This window comes from Dicentrarchus labrax, unplaced genomic scaffold (assembly GCF_905237075.1).
Source record: "Dicentrarchus labrax unplaced genomic scaffold, dlabrax2021, whole genome shotgun sequence".
Classification (NCBI taxonomy): domain Eukaryota; kingdom Metazoa; phylum Chordata; class Actinopteri; family Moronidae; genus Dicentrarchus; species Dicentrarchus labrax.
In genome coordinates, this window is record NW_026136712.1 from 18229511 (window position 1) to 18254280 (window position 24770).

The following is a 24770-nucleotide window of genomic DNA, read 5'->3' on the forward strand; positions in this document are numbered from 1 at the left end:
TGTGTTCGGACTTTTGTCTCCTTCCCAGAATTCTGTGATGTCTGTTTTGCACAGAACAGACACTGCCGTAGTTGTTTGTATTATTATAAACTGTATTATTAGATATGTAGTGCCAATCTTAATACCTTACTTTTAGCTTTATGGATTTAAAAAACTTTTATGTGGAAAGCCTATCAGGCAGACAGTTTGAGTTGTCTCTGCAGAGTAAATCAAACAAACCCTTTGCAACAAGGCAGTTCCCACTCTGACCGCTGTTGTTTTGCAAGTGCTTCTGCTGCAACGCTGCTGCATCCACCTATAGGCTCTGATTGAGTCACCCGCCTGAGGGAATTGCTATTTGGCATCTCTCCAAATAACAGTGATATTTACACAGAGTATTGCATTTGCGCAGAGTATTCACTGATGATATTGCTTTCAAATAATAATAAATCCACCCCATGTGATTTGGCTGACTGAAATATAATGAATGGTGGCCAAGACGAGCGATAAACGTGTTATTTTGTGTCAGACATGTCATCGTCACATGAGCAACACTCTCTTCAGTTCATTCTCACATTGGACTCGATAAACACTGGTGCACAGTTATGAAGTTCACATGACGGTTTGGCAAATACCTTATTTGTGTGTGTGCATATGTGTGTGTCTGCCTGTGTTTGGGCTTGCGTGCATGGCGCGTGGTTTACTTTCCACCCGGTGTAGTCTAGACAAAGAGAAGGATGGGAAAAGTAGACTCCTCTTTTTTCTTCCTCTGTCTATGATTCCCCTGCTGTAACCTGCCCATACATTATTGAGCACTGAAGAACATTGTTCCACGGCGTTAATTTTTCAGCAGACCAGCAGTGGACTGCAGACACACCCCATCCCTAAGCCGTGGGTTAGCCAGGTCACTGATGCGCGCTGTCTCGTATAGTTGTGTGCGTGTGTGCGTCGACTGTATGTTTGCTTATTTATTTCCTCCGACTGCACTTCCTCACACACATCCTCAGTGCGCTAGTGGTATCCGAGTCTTTTATGACATCATATAGTGAGCCCTAACATTCCTCAAATGATTTTACCATTTTAAAATTCTTCACTTTACCTGTTGTACACAATCTTACTATACATTTAATTTTGGCTGAAAAATGCGGGCCGAATCCTTTTTTTTTTTTGGGGGGGCTTTAATTTTGGATCGTGAAAATAGAGCGAAACAAGAAAGGCAGGGGGGAGAGAGAGGGGATGATATGCAGCAAAGGGCCCAGGCCAGCCTCTCGCTGCAGTAAGGACTCAGCCTTGATAGGTATAGGCGTTCTACCAGGTGAGCTACCGGGGCAACCCAGTCCTACTTGTTCTTGTGTACCTCAGTGGAGCATAGTGAAGGTTATCTGCAGGAATTGTTCATGCAGGATTTTTAGCCATATGATCCTGACACATGAGATGTTTCTTAGCTTTATTGTGTCCCATAATACAGGAATTGATTTGCCTCCATAAACATAATGGCATAATATGCTCAGTGTACTGTGCACCACACTCCAGCACTAAGGAGATTTTTCTTTCTGGATCTTGTGGGAAATTAAACCATCTTGCTCCTGAGAAAGCACGCACATACACACACACAGACACAGGCACACACATGCACAGACACATTTTCTAAACACACACATATACAAATTTGCATGTGGAAGAAAAAGGCAATTACACAAAAGTAACAGGAATGGAGAAGCATGCATTGGCATACATTAAATCATAATTTCTTTTTATTTTTATAGGATATAATCTTTCCCACACTTGTGTATTAAGCCTTTTTTTCTCTTTGTGTAGCTCTGTTTCACAGCATTAGCTGCTTAGTCTAGCTTTGCAAGTCATTATTGGAGGTGGGGAAAGAATTGCTGTGGGGTAAGTGATAAAGGTAAGCATGCAAGCTGAGAGCTTAGCCTGTCATGGCTAAAGGTTAGCTCATAGATTTATGACTGCCGCCCCTCTTTGCTCAGGCTGTTTAAATAGGCAGACACTTTTAATGTTTGAGCTAGTCCGATTGATTGTGGCCAGACACTGCTGTCTTATCCCTACACTAAAGGAGAGGAGAACAGAGGACAGAGATATGAGTGATATCAGTTTTCAGACTTGTACTGCTAAATGTAGTAGAGTAAAAAGTCCAATATTTCCCTCTGAAATGTCGTGGAATAGAAGTATAACTACCTCAAAATTGTACTTAAGTACAGTGCTTCAGTGAATGTACTGAATTCGATATCCAAGGCATTATAATCACTGTTATAATGCATTTTAATCCATTATAATGTGATTACAGTTACTCTAAGTGGTCATTGGGTGCTTTCAGAGAAGTAATGAACTCCCGGATGTTTAGGCAGATGTATTACATTAGCAGCTGGTTATAGGTGACTGTAAGTGGTCATTATTTAAGTAAAGTAAAAATATCAGGCTGGAAACCAGCATCCTATAATGAGTAGAATGAAAGTATCAACACCATAGCAACATCAAATCTAATGTGTATGCTGGTCAGATCAATTTCTATTCCAGCAAAATGAACAAATAAGAATGACAAATGAATAAATAATAAACACTAATGATGTGACCTTGGCCAGGTCATCTTCTCTTTGCCGACTGAGGATCAGTCTAGACAGTGCAGGGGTCTTTGGACCTGCAGCACAGGAAGACCAGCAAGTGGAGTAGAGATTAGTTCCTGGCAGCACGGTCTCATGGGAAATGCAGTGCTGCGGGCGAGGAGAAGGAGGAGGCGTCACTGAGCCATGAATGGAACAAAAAAGGCCGACAGTAATACGCTGGAGACATGCCAAAAGCTGTGTGCTGGGCCAACGTGTGTGTTTGCGCACAGTCACGTATGTGTATGTATGCGTGTGTGATGTATAGTGTGAACAGAATAGTGAATAAATGATTAGGTCTGTATAATCCATGTGCCATATATGTGTGTGCTGTGTATGGACACAGGCTGGTGGAAATCAGCAGCTGGCCTTGGTTTGAGTGTCTCTTAGGGATGAGTAAAATATCAGTCCGAACACACACACACACACACACACACACACACACACACACACACACACACACGGGTCTGCCAAACCAGTCTCACACACACAATAGATACACACACAAACTGTACAGTTCTGTGCTGACATACATACACTGGCACATTTTGGAGCTCCTCCATTTCCCATCCTGCATACACACACATACACATACACACACACACACACACACACACACACACACACACACACACACACACACACACACACACACACACACACACACACTCAACAAGAGGGCCAGACCAGTGTGCTAAATAAAGACAGACAGTAGAACAGATTTTCACACCCAGCGGGGCCATTAGCAGCTCAGTTAGACCACCAGCAAACTTCCATCCTCATCAGCATCACAAATACACACATCCAGACACCTGCCATCAAAAAATGACATACACACACACACACACACACACACACACACACACACACACACACACACACAAATTAAGTAGACATAAACAAATCACATGTATGACCAAACAGGCATCCACATACATTCATATCCAGACACACAGTTGTCATTGATATAGCTGGATGAGCTATCAGCACCAGTGAATAAGTTTTTGATATGCAAGAGTAAAAAGTATAAGCACAGGTGTGTGTGTGTGTGTGTTTTTGTCTGTATGTGTGGGGCCCCCAGGCTGCAGCTGAAATATGTATGCTGTGTCCGGGAGCACCAGGCCCCTGAGGATTGTGCTAGGAGGGAGGTTGCTACTCATGGCTGCCACCGCAGCACCACAGCCTTCTGGGAACTGGAAAGTAGCCTGTGTGTGCATCGACTGCTTGACTTATCTGTGAAAACTCAGCCATGTGGTTTGCATTAGGCTCACTAAAGCTGAGAAAACTGTCATCTGCAAGGCTGGCGAGCCCTCGGATATATGAGGAAGAGCTCAGGTGCGTCTACATGTGTCTTCAAGAGGATTTTTCCTTGACAATGGCCGAGATTATTTCAACACATGTAGCCAATATTTATCCTGTATTACCTTCAGTCCAATGCGTTTTCGTTCATCATGACAGAAAATTCAGAGACTATCTTGAGTACATGATAAAACAACCTTTGTCTGAGGTCATAAGTCCATTATCATGCAAAAGCGACATAAATCAGTCATCTGAAAGGATTTGCCTGAAGTCAGAAAGCGAACAAGTGTGATCAAAGATTTCATAGTTTAAAGTGCAGTAGAAACATGATTGAATTTCAAGTATTTCTTAATGCGTCAGCTTGATTATTTTCTATGAAATATTTTGTGTGTGCACTTATTTTTTGAATGATTTCCATTATTTTATGTGTGACATTCGAGCCTAAAGACTGATTGAGTTTAGGAAAATTGAAAGGTTTGTTTTGACCTTTTTAAGCTGAGTATTTTGGGGAAAATAGGAGAAATGTCCTCGACAATAGCTTTTGTTATTTTAGAAATGAATTCTTCAAGTTCTTCTCAATTATGAATTCTCACCCCAGGGCAGACATTTGTACCTGGCACTGTTCTCATTAATGAGAGAGCTGATTTAATTGACTGTGTGCTGTAGACTGGGTTGTGAGCGTCCGTCTAACACACTAACCTGCATGCGCACATGCACACGCACACACATGCTCACATGCCCCAGCTTTGAGTCGACCCTGGCTGTGGCCCCAGGGAGCATCTTCTGGCATGAGCTGTGCTATATGCAAGTGAGGGGTCTCTATCACACAATAATTGCTTTGTATTGCACGGGAAGCAGGCAGTTGCATAGTGGAAGCTCGAGTTGGGTTGGCTTTGGTCTTCATATTGGTTGGAAGTGCATACTCATCTGTCATTGTGGGCGTGCCATTCATGTCATGGCTGACAGATAATACAGTGTGTTACCTAAGCCTCATTTATCAATGGTTGTTTGTGCTTTACAGAATGCGCTGCACACTCAGAGTGTTGGTTATGTGATAGTCAAATCTCCGATGGCTGCTTTGTCTCCTCGCAGGTGATTTGATTCTCAATTTCATCAGTATATAGCCATAATCTCCTTTTGATACCCTCAAGCCTCAGAAAAGTGTCAACTTCTCACGTTTATACTCCTTCTAGTTTTGTGACGCATAATAATAATTTCCTCTGAGATAAAATGACTTAATGTTCAGAAAAGATCGTTTCATTCTTGTCACAGTTATGTTATTACAGTATTCCATCTTTAGGACATATAATTTCATTGTTGTTACAGTTATGTGGCTAAAGTTCTGGCAAGTTTAAGAAATATTTGAGGGTATCAAAAGGAGATTATGGCTATATGTGTGTGTGTGTGGGGGGGGGGTTCTTGTAGAATATATCACCACACACACATCACAACACAAATATGTAAAGATTCAAATCAGCGAGATGGAAAATTAAATGTGATATGAGTCGTAGTATCAAGGTGCAAAGAATGACATATGCACAGTATATACCCTACCTCTGAAATAAAAATGCATTCTATAATTTGATAAATAAGATATAAGAAAGTAGATTTTGTCGATTTTTTAGATTATTGCCACACAATCTCATTATGTTAAAAAAAACCACGCGTTTGTTGGTCATTTGATCCATCGTTAATGTAAATATATCGACTAGTGCAGCTTTATCGTTATTAGTAGTAATAATAGTATTAGTAATATTTGAAAGCAGTTTTTCTCTATTTTCCAACTTGTCCCTGAAGTGTTTTTCTCCTGCTGTGTGTGCTGATTCCACAGTTAGATACAGTATCACTGATGAGCTCTCATTGACTTTCTAATGAGAAGGACTACTGAAGATACTCATCAGTGATCAATGTTTTCTTTGGCCTCACACCTTTCCTGTGGGTAAATGAGTATCTGTGTATGGGTGATATGGTATGCCTGCTCGCGTTTTGTTTGCATAGCCTTCACTCCCTCTCACTGCTGTCTGTCTCTTTCCCTGTCTCCCTCTGCCTTTGGCCCCCCTTTTTTTCTTTTATCTCCCCATCTTAGATAAAAGCAAAGCGCACATTGCGAGGGAACAATTAGTCTCGGCCATCTCCAATCACTAGTGCATATCTCAATCTCCCTCATTTTTGCAGCCTATCTTCCTCTGTTCCAGGCACTGAATTAACCTACAATGCTTTGGGAAATGCCCAGGCACTCCAACTCTAAAGGCATCTCTGAGTCTATTTTACATTTTATCTGTGTTTTGCATCTGTTAAGCCCTCTCTCTGCCATGCTGCTCTCTTATATATCATTTTAACATGTTCTTTTCTTATATCACTTAACCTAAGTTTTCCTTTTTCCTCATTCATTGTAAATTCTGACAGACTTCACTTCACAGTGTGACTTTCTGATTAGCCGTGTCTGTGTTTTGCTCTGCTTTTTATGCCTCTGCTGTGTGGAGGCTTTCTTCATGTTTGACGAGCTTAAAGAATCAGATTTTAACAGATCACAGCACATTCAGGTTGGCACAGGGCTCAATATTGAACTTGAAAATGCTAGCTAGTGATGTGAGTTGAATCTGACAGATCAATACTGCATGGTGCTTTATTAAGTCTCCTCTGTCTTCTTGTATTTGTTATATAATATTTATTCATGACGGCCGGTGTACAGGCTGGTGCCGCGCTCAGGAACTCAAAAGTCAGAAGTTCAACCAAAGTACTGTTTATAAATATGCATTAAGAAGATGCTGGTATTTATGAATATTCATCACTGACTTATTGAGATATGTCATGCACTTTTGAACTGCAAACAACTACTGTTTATATGCTTGTAATTTCTCTTTTTCCTCATAATGTACCTTTGTGTGTATTATGTTTTACACTCATGGATTTCTGTTTTGCATCGGCAAAATAATTTCTACTTATTAGTTTTAGAAGTGTTTTATAGGATTCCTCAGCATAACAGAGAGTACATTTTTTTAACATGCAGTGCACTATCTTGTAATAAGACGATGAGTCATCTGCATCTTTCATGACTTCTTTATACAATCGGTTCCCAATTTATAAGGGAACTACTGCCTAAAACTAATGCAGTTTTAACAGCCATGCAATAAAGGTTGTTCAGTTTTGTTTAAAGTAAAGCACAATATGAAGATTCGACTGTTTGTTCCTTTTTTCTTTTTCGGTTCTGCGCCACACTAATCTTCTATATCAGCCTCTATCCTATATCTCATGTGTTACCTGCTGGATGTTTTAAAGTCATTCTTTACCATCCGTGATGTGAAAACATCAGATTTCCACACAGTCAGAGAAAGTAAAAGTGTGCGTCCTGCTCATAGTTCAGATATAAAATCGTACCGTACCACAGAGCGTCTCTCCTGCTGGGTTGCTGCCAGCGCTGTCAGCCGAAGAGTCAATCACAGTGGACGGCTGTAGAGGAGGTCAGACCACCGTTAGCAGGCTTCAGTGCCAGTAATCACCTGGGCAGAGAATGTCAGAGCACACTGTCCTGCCTCAAGCTGTCCGGCATTACACTGCCCTCCATTTTTATCTCTCTTCTCCACTTCCATCACAGTTAGTTTTGTGGTTTGCGGTCATTTTGAGACTCGGAAAAAACAAAAGTGCATTGATTCGACTGACAAATGCGAGTCAGCTTGGGGTCGTCTCGACTGATGACTCAAATCATTAACTTTTAGGGGGCAGCCCTAGAGAGGTGCTGATTCAATTTTTGGAGGGTGTAGTTAGTGGTGCTGTTGAACTGCATTATATTGGGAGTTTCTAGTATAATGATGGTAGGCTTAATATTACAGCCTAAAAACAAGACTTTAGTTGATCACCAGTATTTTTTAGAACTGGAAACCAGGGATGATTTACCATGTTCTGCACCTCTATGATAAAATACTATACCTCATGCTAGTGCAAATAATCTTCTCATCAAATTAAGCATAAACTACCAGAAGCCTTAATAACAAATCTGAATCTGTGAGTAAAAGCGAAAAGCTTGTAAATCATCTTTGGTCTCTCACTCTATTTAACTCTCATCGCCTATTTTCCTCCTCATTCCTCCTCTTATCAGTCTACCTCCAGTGGATTTGTCGAGCCGAAATTGAAGAACAAAATATCAGCACTATAGATCATTTTGACAGTTTAATTTCAATGCCTGATTATCAGTCAATTTGATAATTATATTATCCAACCATCCAATTAATGTGTTCTATATTTACAATGATCATCAAGTAAGCTCTCCATTTTTGCATCATTTATCAAGGGTGAGATATTAGAACCACAAGGGACCTTGACAGTATGTGTGTGAGGCTTCTTGATTGAGATATAAAAATCAGTGTGTTTCTGTTGCCACGTTCAGGGTGTGCATCACCCTGTGAAGAGGTTCTCGCTGGTCTTCCTCAATCCATTCCTTCACACTCAACAGAGCGTGCTCAAGAAACACAGAAAGAGCAAAAGACAAAGCGAAACGGAGTGGAGGCGAACGAATGGTGAAAGGATTTCATGCCTCCTCCTCGGCTTCGCTCCTCTCCTGTCTGCACTGTCTAGCTTGGAGGAAAGTAGTGTGCTGTGCCAATGAGTTGCCAACACACAAATACACAGAGCAGGAGATACAGCAGAAATCCATCATGACTTGATGCCTCTGCTTCCCTCTTCCCTGTTAGCCAGACATCTCTGACACTCCCAGAGCAAGTCAATATCACCCAACACAAGCAACATGAGATTAGGTAGCTCTAAATGGGACACGTTTAGAGAGGGTTTTCCATCTGGAGTGTGGCAGCTTGGTGTTTACAGTCTAGTGATAATCAAATACAGCAGAGTTTGCTTTCTCTTAGGTGAAATCCTTGCATCTGACCATCCACAATCTGTTACAGTCAGATAAATGTAAGCAAGGCGGCTGCAGGTGCTCTGTTAGAGTCTTTACATTTAAATGTCTTTTCAGTAGGTTGACAACTTGGTGTTTGCTTCTCATCTATGCCTATCTTTTCAGGATGAAAGATACGTTCACATGAGATAAATTTGCCTCTCTCTCTTATCCCAAAAGCTCACACTTTTTTGCTGTAATTCTTTTAGTCTGTTTTCATGTGCACATTTATGCCTCTGGGTTCGCAGATGTGTGTGGGATTTAAGAGTGGGTGCTCTTTATTCGGATGCGTTTGAGGTATTTTCCTTTAGCGTGGTTTTAAAAAAAATACAAAAATCCTAAAATTCAACTCTGTTCTTTGTTCTTTACAGATGACGTGCCTCCGTACTTCAAGACAGAGCCTGTGCGTAGCCAGCTACATCTGGAACGCAACAGGCTGGTGCTGACCTGTATGGCTGAAGGAAGTTGGCCACTGGAGTTCAAATGGATCCACAACAGCACAGAGCTGACTCGCTTCTCTCTGGAGTACAGGTGAGGATAAACTGAATAGGTTTATGTTTGAGTTACAGCTGAAACCTGATTGGTCCAGCATACAAAGCCAAAACGCAATACATACATTTGGTAAAAAATAATACTAATATATATCTCCCTTTTTGACATTTTAGACTAAACTAGCTACAATCCCAGTCAAACAATTATGCAGTTAATGCATTCTGCATGAAAACTTTGGAGGATCACTTAAAGAAATAATTGCCTTAAGGAGGAACACCACATATCTACAAAAAAAACCTATTGTTACATTTAGTTAGCTAATATAGTTAGCAGTTCAGCAGTAATTGCTGCCTCAGTATCTGCCCGTATATAAAATTATTAAATAATAATTGATCTTAGTTCAGATAGAGATAGAATCTTCAGTTCAAATAGAGATGAAAGACGACAATTTGTTTGTACTTGTGCATTCCATATAATTTGTCCAAAAGCAGAGATGTGCATTTTTTAGGTCTTGTGCGACATTGATTTTTACAGATAAAATATTCTGTATAGAAATATACACATGTAAAATTAAGGATAAAAATTTGAAACCCTTTTTTTAGTCTTTGCCATTTCCGTAGATTATTGTTCTATGTCACTGTAGGCCAATATAGTATTCTGTAATATATTTTTTCAACACAGACAGTTTTTTCATCATCGAATATCCTACTAAATAAAGAAGTAGCTGTTGCTGCTTTGCTTTTTCTCTCTCTCTCTTTCACATCTGCCTGTCTGTCCTTTCCCCTCGTGGCTCTTCGACCTCCATCACTCTCTCTAGAGAGGCAGCGCACAAGCGTAAGGCGTGAATGAGGGTTAGAGCGGGAGATAAACCATCTTTAATGGTAACTGGAAGATCTGTAATGTGGCAAACATTGCTCTTATCGCAGAGAGCAGTGTGCCTGCACCAAGTGTTTTGTGTGTGTGTGTGTGTGTGTGTGTGTGTGTGTGAGAGAGTTTGCGCGTGTACATACAGCAGTGTAAATGAAGCACTAGGGGATTGAAAGAAAGCATGTTGACATACACTCTGCTGATTGTTGCTGAACGGTTGTGGTCTTATATGAGAAAGAGGGTGAACGTACGAGCAACATCCGCCTTGTTGATGGTGTTGGGCCTTTCTCCTGACAATCTCTGGAGATAGATAAGACCAGAGTAGGAACAGTGCGGTGGAAAGGGCATAAGTGACACACAGATGCTATGTTCAGAAAAGACTGCACTGCTCTGTTTGAGCCTCAGGGTCCCTTTGACTGTGTTATTGGGTGAGTGATTGAGTGATGGAATGGGTGATTAAACAAGTAGTCAGGCACAATGCTGCGCAGGAATTGCATGTGTGAGTGAGAGTGTTTATCCTGTCTAAAAGTATGATTTAAAGATCCAGTGTGTAGGATTTAGTGGCATCTAGCGGTGTAGTTGCAGATTGGAACTCCCTTGCTTCACCCTCCCCTTCCAAGCATGAAGGAGAAACTACGGCGCCTCTATCTACAACCAGTGTTTGGTTTGTCTCTTCTGGGCTACTGTAGAAACATGGTGGTCCAACATGGTGGATTCCATGAAAGGTAATCTGTAGATAAAAACGGTTCATTCTAAGGTAACACAATTCCTATAGTCTGGTGATTATACACTAATGAAAACATAGTTATGAATATTATATTCCATTTCTGCCAGTAGAGGCTTCTAAATGTTGGACCTTTAAGACCGGTTAAAATGTATTTTCTTGAAAACGGTATTTGCACTTGTTTTTCACCCCAGGGTGCTCAGGCATGATGTAAGTGGAGTTCAAATACAATGACAAAGATACCTACAGTGTAGAAGAGGCTGGCCAACAAACAGGCATACAAAAAATTATGCATCTAATATACAGCCAATATTGAGTATGTAACAGCTGAAGGGTTGCTCTGATCCAGTATTTTACAATAGCAGTATATAATTATGCAGTTATGTGTGCTGTATTTGAAAAAAATATTGATTGCTTAACAATAAGGTGCCTGTGTTTTGTTTTGCTTATGTGTAAGCTACCGTTCTTGGTCGCCAGGTTGGATCAGTTCCACTGGTGCATGGCGCAACAAGTGAAATCCGGGAATTTACAGTATAATGGTGAAACCCCTCTTGCACAAAGAGACATAAACCTAAGCAAATAAGGAAATTACAGTTTCCTACAAATCTGTTATATTGACTTAGTCTCTCTCTGCTTAACTTACGTCCCATTGGTTTACAGTTCAGAATGAAACATCGTTGTGCCAAGTACCACTGCAAAATCCTGTCTCAATTGGTAATACATCATATAAGGGGTGTCAGTTCATCTCCTTGTGGATTTTGGCATCTTTCTGCATGCAGACGTGTATATTTGTTGTTTGCGGGTGGGCATGCAGTCTACCTCTCTTCAAGCCACCATTTCTCTGTGCCAGGAGAGTATTTGAGCAGAGCAGACCCGCATATTAATGAGGTTATGGTAGAGGTCCCCAGTGCTGAGTGCTGCTTTAAATATTGACACCATGCGACTTGACCTTGTGTCCTCTGGCAACCGATCAATACTGCAAGGTGTGTGTGTGGGCATTACTATTCAACATGTAGGTGTGTGTCAGCGAGAGAGTGCTGGAAGAGGTAAGAGAGTGGCACCGTTTTCAGTGATCTGCTGTGGGGAGTGCCACACTTGGGAGAGAACAGGCTCAGCATTGACCGCTGTCACATAATAGCAACATCACTTACATAGTATCCTTGTGCCATCCAGCCACACACATGTATTCATGCCATTGGGCCAGCATTCGGCTTTCTTTGTTCTCAAATAATCATCTAAAAGATTTATCTCCAAATTACATTCAACGTAATTAAGACCGAAGATTGTATCCAATACAATTAAGGATTTTTGAACCCATAAGCCAGCGAATTATCCTGCACACAATGCTTTAGTAGATCAATTGGTCTATAAATAACACAGCATAGTGCCACAGCTTCCTATCATGTGACCAAAACCTGAGAGGCGTTTACCTGGCCTGCCACCAGTCTTTATGTTGCCAATTAACCTAGAAACTTAATTAAGAGAGTTAATTATTTATCAAACCTCAAGAGTCACTTTTGTTAGTCAATTGGTTCTTGGCGGGGTTGGTGGAGTGTAGACTCTGTTTCCTGTAGGGAATAAGTTCCTTTTCCCCAATTTTCATATTGTAATGAGACGGACAGACAGCAAAAAAAAAAAAAAAAAAAAAAGAAGACTAAGTAGAAGTAATCTAATCAACAGTCAGTCACAAAAGAAAATTAAATAGCATGATGTAGAAGACATGACAGTCATCACAAGTTCATGCTGATAGACTTTTTATCTCTGTGTACTTACCGTCTCTTGTTATTGTCAGTTCCGAGGAGTGAAAATTAGTTTTCCCTACAATACAATCACAACAAAAGAAGTGCTTTCTTGGTCAACTTTGCTTTTCACAATTAAGACAGAAGAAAAACAGAGAAAATAAGATTAACATTTTGACAGCTATCGTAATAGAGTGTCACTTCGGTGTTACATTTCCAGTAATGACTGGAAATTGTGACAGTGTGTTTAGAAATAGCATTAGCAATGGCAAATCCATTTGTTCTGTGTATAAAAACAGGAGTTTTTCTCAAAGCAGACCAGTACTATAGACTAGAGTAGATAGATTAAGTAGCAGTGAAAACTCCATCTTCCCATCTTGATCTCTCTTATATCCTTCCTCTTTGTTCATCCAGTCTGCCTCAGTTTAATCTCCTCGTACATGAACTACCAATGAGCATCCAGGGTTTTTTAGTTTTTCTTTAACAGATACAATTTCATGGTGGCGCTGAACAAATTAACACAAGTTCAATACAATATTATTCGATGTCTGGTGGACGAGATGACAAGCTCAGCTTTGCTAACTAGATGGAAATGAAGGAAAAGCAGGGTGCAAAGTAACAGTAGATGACTGGATCTTTTCTGTGTGTGCGTGTGTGTGCTATCTGCCTTTGGACCTCACCCACCATCAAATAATCTGATGATGTAATACACACATATACATACATACATACACGATTGAGCGTCAGACTATTTAATTTAATGAATGCATGTTAGTTCCACACTCAACTTAAAACAAGCTTGGGTATTGTTTTATTTATTGATTCTGAATGTTTACTTGTTCCAACTCTAAATGACGCAATATAATCTCAACAAGAATAGAAACCAAATTATGTTGAAAGCAAAAACCACCTTTATTTCCTTTAGATTTTGGCTGACATAAACAGTAATTCGTCATAAACAATCAACATCCCCAAAGAGCAGAGTCCTCCAGAACCAGACCCATTGGAGACTGTTAAAATGCCTTGCTTTCATATTTTTCTTTTTGCATTCTCCATAAATAACTTAAACACACAGCCAAGACAGCTTGCTATCAGCAGGACATCCCGTGTTAATGTGTGTTGATGAGGATAGTTAAGGTGCATGTTTGGAAAAAGAAATGGGATGAGGAATGGCATCAGATTTGCTTGTTCGCTCACTTTCATTCTCATTTCCACCTACATCCTCCCTGTATGTTGTGTTCTTTAGTATGGGACCATTTATCACGTCTCACAAATCCATGCATTGCTCTTGCTGCTGTGCTGTTGCTCACTTCCACACACCATTGAGTAAGTTAAATTTCAGCTAATTATTTTTGTAGACCCAGTTTTAGACACTTTTTCTCTGTTTAATCTCTCTGCATTTCTTCCACATAAATAAAAAATAAAACACATAGAGCCACTTCAGTGGATGAAATGAGAGTATCCTTGAAAAAAACTCCCTGCTAAAATATAGTCATGTACCATCATTTTCCAGAACAAAAAATAGATTTAACAGAATGTGAGATAAGAGACTTTCCAATACATGAGCAACAGAAATTGATCATGTTTTGTTCAACTGACTGGTTCAGCTTATTTAGTTCAATCAGATTATCGCATTTAATTTGATTGTCTTATCCCTGTTCATTTTGTCACCATGTTAGTTCTAATGAGATCAGTGATATTCATGCTAAGGAGAAAGTAACATCCAATTACAGGCAGAAAACTTCCCTGCACTTGGGTCTGTGCTTGAATCCCATCATGTCAGCAACTGGCAGGGCTCGGACAGAGCCAGCCAGGCAGCATCTCTCTCTGGATGACCCTAATGGATTCCCCTCTGTAACTAAAAAAGTCCATTTTCTATCTCCCTGACACTCTCCTCCACAGCCCCCAGATACAATAGATTTTTTTTTTTTTTTTTTTACCTTTCTCTCTCCCCTCTTGCACTCGCTCATGCTTTGTTTTCTGTGGTGGAGTGAGTGAGTGAGTCAGAAAGTGCAAGTGAGAGAGAGAAAAAAACTGACTGTGTTCGTTTTGTTATGCACATTTACTGTGTTTGTGTATGAATGTGTGTCTTACTGAGTTTCGGTGCCATTGCAAGTATGGCTGCTTTTCTAATGGGTCATCCACAGCCAGCGTTATGAAACATTTCTGTATAAGCAGGACATCTGATTACATTAACAACTAGACTGAATGTTCAACCATTCACCTTAAAAGTACTTTTCTCTAGTGCCATGACCATTCAAGAGCATGCATATCAATTATACGTATGCCTGTGTTGACACTGTATGGTAGACTTTTGCACAGTGTTGTGTCCACAGATTGATATGGTATGATAGAAACATACTGGTGAGGTTCCCAAACATTTAGTGCTGACCTACATTCAAAGGGGGCTGGCAGGGGTGCTGATGTCTGCAGGCTTCTCTCTGATTTGAACAGACCCACACAGTATTCAAAAAGCAATATGTGTGGCTGCTGGTAGTGGTTGCAATACAACACATGGATATAGAAGTGCTGCAATTACAAACCGAAAGTCTTCAATCAGACTTTCGGTTTGGATCATTTGGAATATGTAGTTCATAGCATGGGTTAAGAAATTAAGTAATTCACACCCAAATCAGCTGATCATCGGCAGATTTCAATCACAAACAAGTCTGATCACAAACATCAAACTACTTTTGCTTTTTTGATACTGGTGCAGATGAAATACCACAACAATACTATTTCCGTACCTTTGTATCAGGAATGAAAAATAAGAAATTCTACAAAACCCTTTTTAATTAACAAGAAAATGCTAAACATTCAGTGTGCCAGTGTTAAGTTGCTAGGCAATATCTGATCAAACTGTAAGTCAATAAGACTAAGAATGTGATCAAGCATTGGATGGTAACTTTTGACATTTGATAGTTTATGATAGCACTGTGCTTTGATACTCTTCTCAACCAGTAAGTGTATGCAATAACATTTTAAACTCAAACTGCACTACCTCAGCCTTCAGCCAAGCAGGTGCATAGTCCTTGTACTTGTTACATATTTGTGATACAACAGTATCTGCCTAATCTTCAATCAACTAGTATAATGTCATCTGCGAACATGCAACACCAAACCAATGTTGCATATCAGAGATCCCTCACTGCTTTAAGGACTGTATATACAGCACTATCTGTGCAGCAAGAACAGGTCAAGGCTGGCAAATTAAACACAGAACAAAATGATATAGCCGACAAATGAATACACAAAAAGTGACAAAATTCAATTGACAATAGTTTGTGTGAATTGTCTCCATCAGACAGTTGTCCATCTCTTTTATCCTTAGAAAAGAACATGTGGAGGCTGTCCCCCTGGGCCTGTAGATGAATTACCCACTATTGATTTCCAGTAGCTTAACCCAGAAGTCCCCATTACTTGTCATGTGTTGTATGTGGTGGGTATTAAGAAGAGAGAACAAGATCAGTATGAAGACTCTCATCCTGTAGAATTTAGAAGGTGATCCCAATACATGATTCAATACACTTTCAAAGGACATCTCCTCAAAAATATATAGTACATTATTGATTTGCTTTGGAGGATGGGGAGCTGCTTTCAGAGATAGCCCCTCTATAGCACAGTGAAGACCTGGAAACGTGTACGTTCTATTGTGTGTCAATGTATTTCTCACATTTTATTTGACTTCTAGCTTTCTGTGATGGATATTTTACCTCATGACATGCACAGCACAAGCATATAATCATCCTATTAGAATAATGACACACATCAATCCATCAAGATCCATAAAATAAATAAGTAACTAGGCCATGAAAAGTAATAATTTTCCAATGTTACTGCTTTTGTTAATACGATACTGAATGTACAAGCTGTTGAAGTCTCGCAAGAGTGCCACAGTGTTGTAAGCGAACTCATTAACGAAAGTAAAGTGACATCAAACTGTTATGAGAGGGTGATGACCTTTTCATAAACTCCAAACAATACAATGAGAGCAAAAAACATCATTAGAAGTGAGCCGTGACACTTCGTGCTATGCATCTGCTTTTATTATGAGCTGTAAAATAATTGTTCCGTGACGTGATGTATTACAAAAGACATACTTTGAGATCAGGTTTCAAATTGTTTGCCGTGTTGAGCAGAGAAATTATATAAATTGAAGGTTTTTCATCTAATTGTGAGCATGCATTGAGACTATGGATAAAATATGTGTCATTATCAGCTCATCCCAGATTTATGATCCTTTATGGTCTATCATGATTTACTGTTATGCAGTCCGGGCATAATTACAATGTCCCCGTGATGTGTCTATAAGGGTTTATAATCTGACTGTATATCCAGCAATTTAAGTAAAATGTTATTGGAGCTAACCTTGGGCACAGGTCTGATGTTATTATGGGAACAGTCCCCATAAAGAGCACTGCAGACGTCTTCAATCAAGGATTATAGTTTTGCCAATCATCCCCTACTATCCCTTTATTTTTCCCTCCCCCTCTCTCTTTATCCTTCCGTGTTTTTCATTCTTCTAGCCTCCTTCTCCTAGCCACTTCATACCCAGTCCTCCCTCTTTCTCGTTTCCCTCTATCCGTCTCCCTGCCACTCCTCCATCTAATCATTTCTCCTGAGTGGGGCTAATTAAAGGGGATCTGACGGAGTGTGCTGACCACAGGAACATCAATCAATCTCTGTCCAACATAGCGAGCCCCCGCTGACTCCCCCAACCCGGTGCCAACGTGCACAGCTCCGCAAAGGTTAATTGTATTCATTATATAAGGGACAGAGCGAAAGAGGGAGACAGAGAGAGAGAGAGAGAATACTGTCTAAAGTCACCCTGAAGGTTCTGGCTCTGGGGTGAATTCTCGGTAGGCCTCAGCGAGGTTAAACTTGGAGCACCGACACCACCTGTCAGCTATCTCTCTCTTAATGTCTGCTTCTTCTCCACCCAAACTCCGATGTGACTAACATTTTTGTCACTCCCTTCTCTTGCACACTATTCCATCATCTATTCACCTCATCTCACTTCCATCTATGCATAACACATATACGTAATTGTATTAATTTAGTTGATGGAACATATGAAAGGAGTCACGCATCATTAATAGAGCCTCCTGATTAGTTGATTAAGCCTTAACAGACTTTGGGCTAAAACTCATTTAGTCCTTCGGGTCCGACTGACGCTGCTGCTAATGAGGTTTGATACCGCTCCATTTTTTATCATAGATATTAACAGCCCTCAAACATACCCAACCATTTTTTTATTGCAACACTGTTTCCATTTGTTAGCAGCCACTTTCAAAGCACAAAGGCAGCTTTCTAAACATTTTCAAGTTAACACAGGGGAAAAGTTGCTGTTTCCGAGGTCTGGAAGCAGGCCACTACCAAGGTAGCCGATGCATTGATGTCCCTGTGTCAAGAGAGTGGCAAAGCACACCAACAGGTAGCTGCTATAAATGGTTCTGAGACTTGTGTGTGAAATGTGACGCATAGGAGACACATACAGACTGGTGGTAAATCAAAGGAAAACCTGAACTGAGTGGATAAACAAAAGAAAGGCAGATGTTTCCATATAGAGCGCAAGGGGTAACTGAATTGTCCAATGTGTGGTGGTACCACCCTCATCAAAACACCAAATGAAAGAATATCTTGAAGATTGGTGTTATATCCATGTCAGAGACTTGAAGAATCTCGACCATGGCACATAGGAGTTGTTCTGATGGATTCTGGTTGGATGTTGTTTTTTTAATTTGTCACCAATCGGTATATTTAATCATTTATCAACATTAAGTAACATTACTCTGAACAACCCTAAAGGCATATAGATGTCTAGTCCTACTTTAGAGCAGCCTGATTAAAATCATAAAGACTTGAAAATATATCCTCTTACTCTGTGGACAGATCTTTTAAAATATTAAAATTTTCTATTGGGTTTTATTCACTAAGCTATGTGCTTGGTTAGCTAATTTTACATAGCCTCTTAGAAAATAATTAAATTTTGCTTCTCTTCTTTTAAGCCTTTGCCTGAATTCTTTTATAATCTGTTAATGTATATTTAGTTGAGGGTCAAGAGGAGTACTGTTTGTTTAGGAAACATCATACTCAGATATTATTTTAGAGGAACAATTTTTATGTTGGCCCCTATTATGTCTGTCTCTAATCCTCAATTGTAGCTTTATTTTTGCAAGTATCCAAGCGTTCCCGACAACAGTTTGTTGAAAGCACTTGAATCGCTCACATTACTTCTCTTTCATTCACTTGGGCTCTTCCCAAACATTTATTAATCCAAAAAAGCTCTCTTTAAACAAGTTTAAATCTCACAAAAAACTTTTCAACTAGTCGCATGTGGTTACTTTAGAAACTGGGACATCCCATCACCAAAGGTTACGCTGAAACACTGCCTGGCAATGCGCTAAGCACTCTTGAGCACATATCATGCGGGAATGTGACAGCAAAGATGGCAAGCACACTCATAGTGGCAACTGTTTCACCTCCCACAAGAAGTATTTATTTTGACAAGAATGTGTTAAGCTAGAGTGACTCGAATTAAACATGTACAACTCTCTGCAGGCTAATTCACAACTTCTACACGTTGTGCTGCCATCTAACATGCCATTAGAGACTGTCTGTGCAACCACTTTAACAGTTGGCCGCTCCATGTATCTCCCATTGCACCACCATTTATTAGTTATTGGAAGGTTGTTAAGAAGCTGATGCCTGGCGTTCTGAGCAATCTAGATGGCTGATCTCGGAAATTAATTACTTGAATGACTCAAAATATACCAAATCTATTCTGTTTCCCAGTGCTGTTGAGGTCTCTCGCGTTTATATACCCTTGTGTATTGCAGGTATCTAAAAGACACATGCATGCAGTCAAGCAAATATTGATCACTGATGAGTATCTATAGAGTCTCTTCCTGAAGCCAACAGCCTGGTTGTTAGTGTCTATCAGTCTATCTACGACCAGTTATACACACATGCACGGGACCATTTAGGATTGAGTGCAAATACTGTTTTGAATGGCCATTTGAAATTGATTGAAGTCATCGGAGCCTCCTCTTCGCTGCATCCCACTCCCCGATCTCTCTCTGTGTCTTATGTCTGTCTTTGTAGTCTCAATTCAGTGAATTGTACAAGTGGGAATAATGGGGAACACTTTTGGAAAGTCCCTCCTCGAAGGAATTCTAGTTGTTACACTAGTTGTTACGCGTGAGTGAGAAGTTCAAACCAATCACTGCATGAAGTGGGTGTGATTGTCGCTTTCTGATTTTTTTTTCTTTTTTTCGGAATTAGTGTGGGAGTGAGGGTTTCAAGCAATATTCCAACAGGAAAGTTGTTTTAGCATACGGACAATGTAATATTTTACAGAACATTTCTAAGTTTGTAGGTGTGTTGACAATACATTTTTAAGTAAAAGAGTTACTAGTGTATATAATATACATAGAAATATAAGTGTAATTAAATTAAAATTTTGCATACTGCAGAAAACTTTAATTGTACTTTTGCATATTCAGAGTGCACTATGTTAAGTAACTTTTTAATTATATGTTTTTTCAAAAGTGTCTCGTTGCTTGTATAAGTAGTGTAGTGTAACACAATATTTTACTGTGAATTACAGTATATCTATGGCAATTTGAAAGGTAAGTTTTACTAAAGTTTGAGTGAAGGGTTTGCAAAATAAATAAGAGCCAGCATTTTGAACATCCTCACTTGTCACTTATTCCTTTGGCAACAGCTGTATCACCACATGTGGCTTAAGATGTAACATTAGAGTACAGTCCCTGACACACAGCAGCTTTATAAAGTATATGTTACGCTGCCTCCACATGGCAGGGAGGCAGTACTACCACCACAGCTGGACACTGATGTCAAGGTCATGGGGAGAGTGTCAACTGCTGGAGATATTCAGCTTCAACCTTTGTCCCAGGGGATTTTGTGCAAACGTGTGTGTGTGTGTGTGTGTGTGTGTGTGTGTGTGTTTGCATAGAAGGAATTTGAATGCAAGTGTGTGTTGTCTGTGTCTGTATATGTAAGTGTTTGTGGGTGTGTGTGTGTGTGTGTGTGGGTCTTGGGGGAGAGCTTCGCTGTGGTAGCTGGGTTAGCCTCTCGAGCATCATTATCATTGGAATAAACAACAGCTAAGCTCCGATGTCCTCTGTGCCCTTGTTCCTCTATTAGATGGTCTTAAGTTGTGTGTGTATGCTTGTGTGTGTGTGTGTGGGCTCAGACTCTAATATGTGCTTGTGCCTTTTCAGCACGTTCGTTCTTACAAATTTGCAAATGCCTGTGTTTGTGCACTTACATAAGTACCTTTTTGATTTCTACTTTTGTCTTAATTAGTTTACCAGTTTTTTTTTGCAATTTAAGTGAATCCTCATCCATATCTTGTGTGTGTCTGTGCTCATTAAAGGTACCTAATCCCTTCGTTGGACCGCTCCCATGCTGGATTCTACCGCTGCATAGTGAGAAATCGGGTGGGAGCCCTTCTACAGAGGCGCACGGAAGTACAGGTGGCCTGTAAGTATTAACACGGGATGCAGGTGAAACACAGATGAATGGACCCAGTGGATGAATAAAAGGATGGCTGATAGATAGATACAAAGAGAGAGACAGAGTGTGTGTGTGTGTGTGTGTGTGTGTGTGTGTGTGTGTGTGTGTGTGTGTGTGTGTGTGTGTGTGTGTGTTTTGACTGCCTGCAGAGTACACAGTATGCCCACACTCTGTTTGGTTGCCTTTGTATCAAGGTCTGACTAGGGAGGGACAGATGCTGGTGGCAGGGTGAAAGATCTACCTGCATATCATTCGGGGTGTTATCAACCCGGACAGCTGTTCCACTCAGCATTCTCATTAGATTGATATTGTTGCCGTGGTTGTTTTTAACTTTGCTTCATTTCAATATGACCGCCGCTTATTTCATTCTCTCTCTTTTGTCAACAACATCTGTCGTTTCTTGGCAAAATGGGGCTCAGATGCGCCGTGTTTCTGTACATTTCCAGCGCCACTTTTAGGCTGCTCAGCTCCCTCGTCTTGTTAACGAGCTATTACAGACGCGGCGCAGAGGTGTCTGGAGTGTTGTCACGTTGAATACACCCCCAAACCCACCCCCACATAGGCACAACCATCCTATGCCCATTATCCCGCCTTCCCAGGGTATGCCAGGTTCATTGGCTTCCCCTTGTTCCAGCGGCATTTGAGTTGATGTGACACACTGCCGTACCTGACTGAACAACGTAGCCAACCAGGCGTGAGAGAGAAAGAGATGGGAGGGAGACAGAGAGGGCCTAACAGTCCCACTGGTCCACTTCTTTAGTATTGGGCAAACATATTGTTGCTGTATCCAACTGCTTCCTTCTGCTCTTTCTCTTCCAGCAGTCTGACTCTTTGTTGCTTCCATCACTGTTTCTTTTTGTTGTTGTTTTCCTTCCTCTCTCTTGACTTTGTCTGTTGTCTGGCCACCACTGCTTTCTATTTATTTCTTGGCTTCCACCCCACTGTTATTCTGTTTGTCTTTATTCCCACCTCTTCCCATTTCCATAATTCTCTTCTTCCCCCTCATCAGTTGCTCATGAAGGGGTACGGACCGTGAGGCAAAGTAAAAAGGAGAATTAAGGACACCTGCAGAAGAAATGGATGAGATAGACAGGGGGAGGTAGAGAGGGAAAAAAAGATAGAATGGGAGAGATGGGGAGATCTCTTTTGCAAGCTAGTTCCATTGAGGCAGCACAATTAGGATTGCGGAGACACACCTCGGAGAAAGGGAAACATGCCGAGGCATTAGAGTTTAGGGAAGGGGAGGAGGACATCACATCGCAGAAACTGCAGATCAAAGTCGGGATTTGCACACTTCCCAGATTTTCATTTAAGCTAAGCACCACAGCTGCACTGCAAAGCCAGATTACCTTTTTTATTCTCTTTGAAAGAGAACGAGGGGGAGAGAAAAATAAGATTGCCATCGATGCACAACCACTCCAACATACCCAGTTCAAAGCGCCATACCTTGATTGCTACATTTTTCAAAGATATAATTTCTTAATTGTGTTAGAACTTAATAAAGTGTTTGATGTTATGCTCAAATGATTTCAGCAGAGTTTTCTTTATTGTTTCTCTTGAATTGAAGAAGACTCAAAGAGCTGGAAAAAACAACAATGTTACGGTATTCAGCTGTCACTTCTTCAGAACCAAAGTCTGCACTCTTTTCTTTCAGAACGCATTGGAGGAATAAAATACAAAGTCTGCTTGTTACTGCTGTCCTATAAAGGTTTACACTCAGCATCAGCCAGTATGATTGCATCAGAGAATTGCACAGCTGAGATCGAAACAACAATTGAAGTTAGGGCTGATCGACGTGATATCCATCAAAGATTCCTAACTTGCCCATAGATCTCACTTACGAGTAGGCAGAGCGTGGAGCAGGAATATTAGCGCAGTATTTTTGTCAGCTTTTAAGATATAATGAGGCAGGGGAGGAATAAAATCGCCGTAACAAATGAAATGTATTAGGAGATAATAGAATAGCGGCATGCGCTGGTCATCTACTATGTTGAGTAATGCACACATTTAGAGTGTGATCAAGATTGATTGCCCACAATGCGTCCTCACAGGAGGATGCAGAATATGAATATGAGTCAATTTAGCGTCCCCTCTGTGTCCCTCTGTGAGTCATTTCACCTTGGTTTCTTCCAGCCTTTCTTGATGTACTGTGGATACCATGGCAACAACACTGTGCTGTCCATCACAGTGGCTCGATATAACATTTCAGAACAGAAAGCAGATGGCAAAAGCTCTGTGGGCACCAAAAGTCAAATGCAAGAAAGAAAGGGAAATTTGTGGCTGTGACTTTCCCTTTTCCTTTTCTTACTATCTCCTGTGTTTTTCTGCTTTTGTTTGTTTGCTTTCTTGTAGTTATGGGCAGTTTTGAGGAAGGGGAACGCACCCAGTCAGTCTCACAGGGAGAGGGCGCTGTTGTCCCGGCGCCACGCATTCGCAGCTTCCCTCAGCCACAAGTCACCTGGTTCAGAGATGGGCGCAAGATTCCACCCAGCAGTCGCATGTAAGTCCTTTTCTATTTTTAACTTTTCTTTCCATGGAGTCTTTTTTGTTCTTTACTTTATATTTGTGTTTGATCCTGTGCATACCCTTTGGTGCCCTGTTTGTTTCCTGGGGGTCTTTGACTGCTTTAGTTTGAGAGTGTCTGTCCCTACCTGTCATTTGTCATTCATCTTGCTACATTTTGTGCTTAAGAAGAGTTTGAATTCCTCCTGCAGAACAAGGCCCAAGACCAAAGCAGTTTTGGCACTGTGTGAAATGAATTCGCCCCTTTGTTCCTCATTTTTATTTAAAAAACGAACCTAAACCAACCTGCTGTTTGTATGGCACCATCAGTACTGGATGGTGCTAGTGAGCACTGAAGCTTCTGACAACTGGGATTGTTGTTTTGCTTTCCCATTCGGTTCACTTAAAATAGAAGGGCGTGAATGGAGAGGTGGATTGGGAAAGTTCTCACTCTTATTTGCTCTTTGGCCCTAAATAGGAGCATTGGCCAGTTTTGGTACTTTAGTACTTTAGAGACATAAAAAATGAAAAGAATTTTATTGATATATTCAGGTTTATATATTATTAAAAGAGTACTCCACCTATTTACCTTTGCATTCCTATAACGTTTGTCAGACTTGCGATGGACACATAAGGATAAAAGTGGATGAAGCAGAGGCAGAGATATTGTCTTTTTTATTCCACGCATTTTTCTTCCTTGTCAAAACCTGGCCCCTATATCACCCACAATGCAACTTGACCACCGCCACTCCTTTTTGATGATTTGGAGTGTTATGCTTGTAGTGGCTAAATTAGCATTGAGCAGAGATGAGGAGTGGGCTACTGGGGTCTGGTAAGCCACTTCTGTCTCACTCCACACCCCCAGATTTAGTTTTTCAAATTTGTAGTCTTCAACCAAGTGAAATGACAATTTATCAGATATCAGCTCCCTCTGTGTTTATATAATGTTTTTCACATATGCAGTATTTCGCCCCAAGACTGGGGTGTAAAATGAGTACAAAAGAGTTCCCCTTTTAGGAATAGACTGAATTATCCTAAGAAAAATAATCTCAATGTCTATATTGATATTATAGCTCCCATTAGGCCACATACTGTACATCTTCAGACCTCTAGACCATGTG

General features: G+C 40.5%; 2 protein-coding genes across 7 annotated transcripts in view; one reads left to right on the forward strand and one right to left on the reverse strand.

Annotated features, from left to right (window-relative positions):
* rpl38 (ribosomal protein L38) overlaps positions 1 to 24770 on the reverse strand; it is a 498028-nt gene that overhangs the window by 360059 nt on the left and 113199 nt on the right. The window lies entirely within an intron of this gene.
* The window catches only part of sdk2b (sidekick cell adhesion molecule 2b), a 244451-nt gene that overhangs the window by 160852 nt on the left and 58829 nt on the right, over positions 1 to 24770 (forward strand). For all 6 annotated transcript variants that reach the window (XM_051417851.1, XM_051417849.1, XM_051417853.1 and 3 more), the window contains exons 2-4: positions 9156 to 9315; positions 21008 to 21114; positions 23500 to 23647. In XM_051417851.1, coding sequence (XP_051273811.1) covers positions 9156 to 9315; positions 21008 to 21114; positions 23500 to 23647 — 415 coding nt within the window. The remainder of the gene's footprint in view (positions 1 to 9155; positions 9316 to 21007; positions 21115 to 23499; positions 23648 to 24770) is intronic.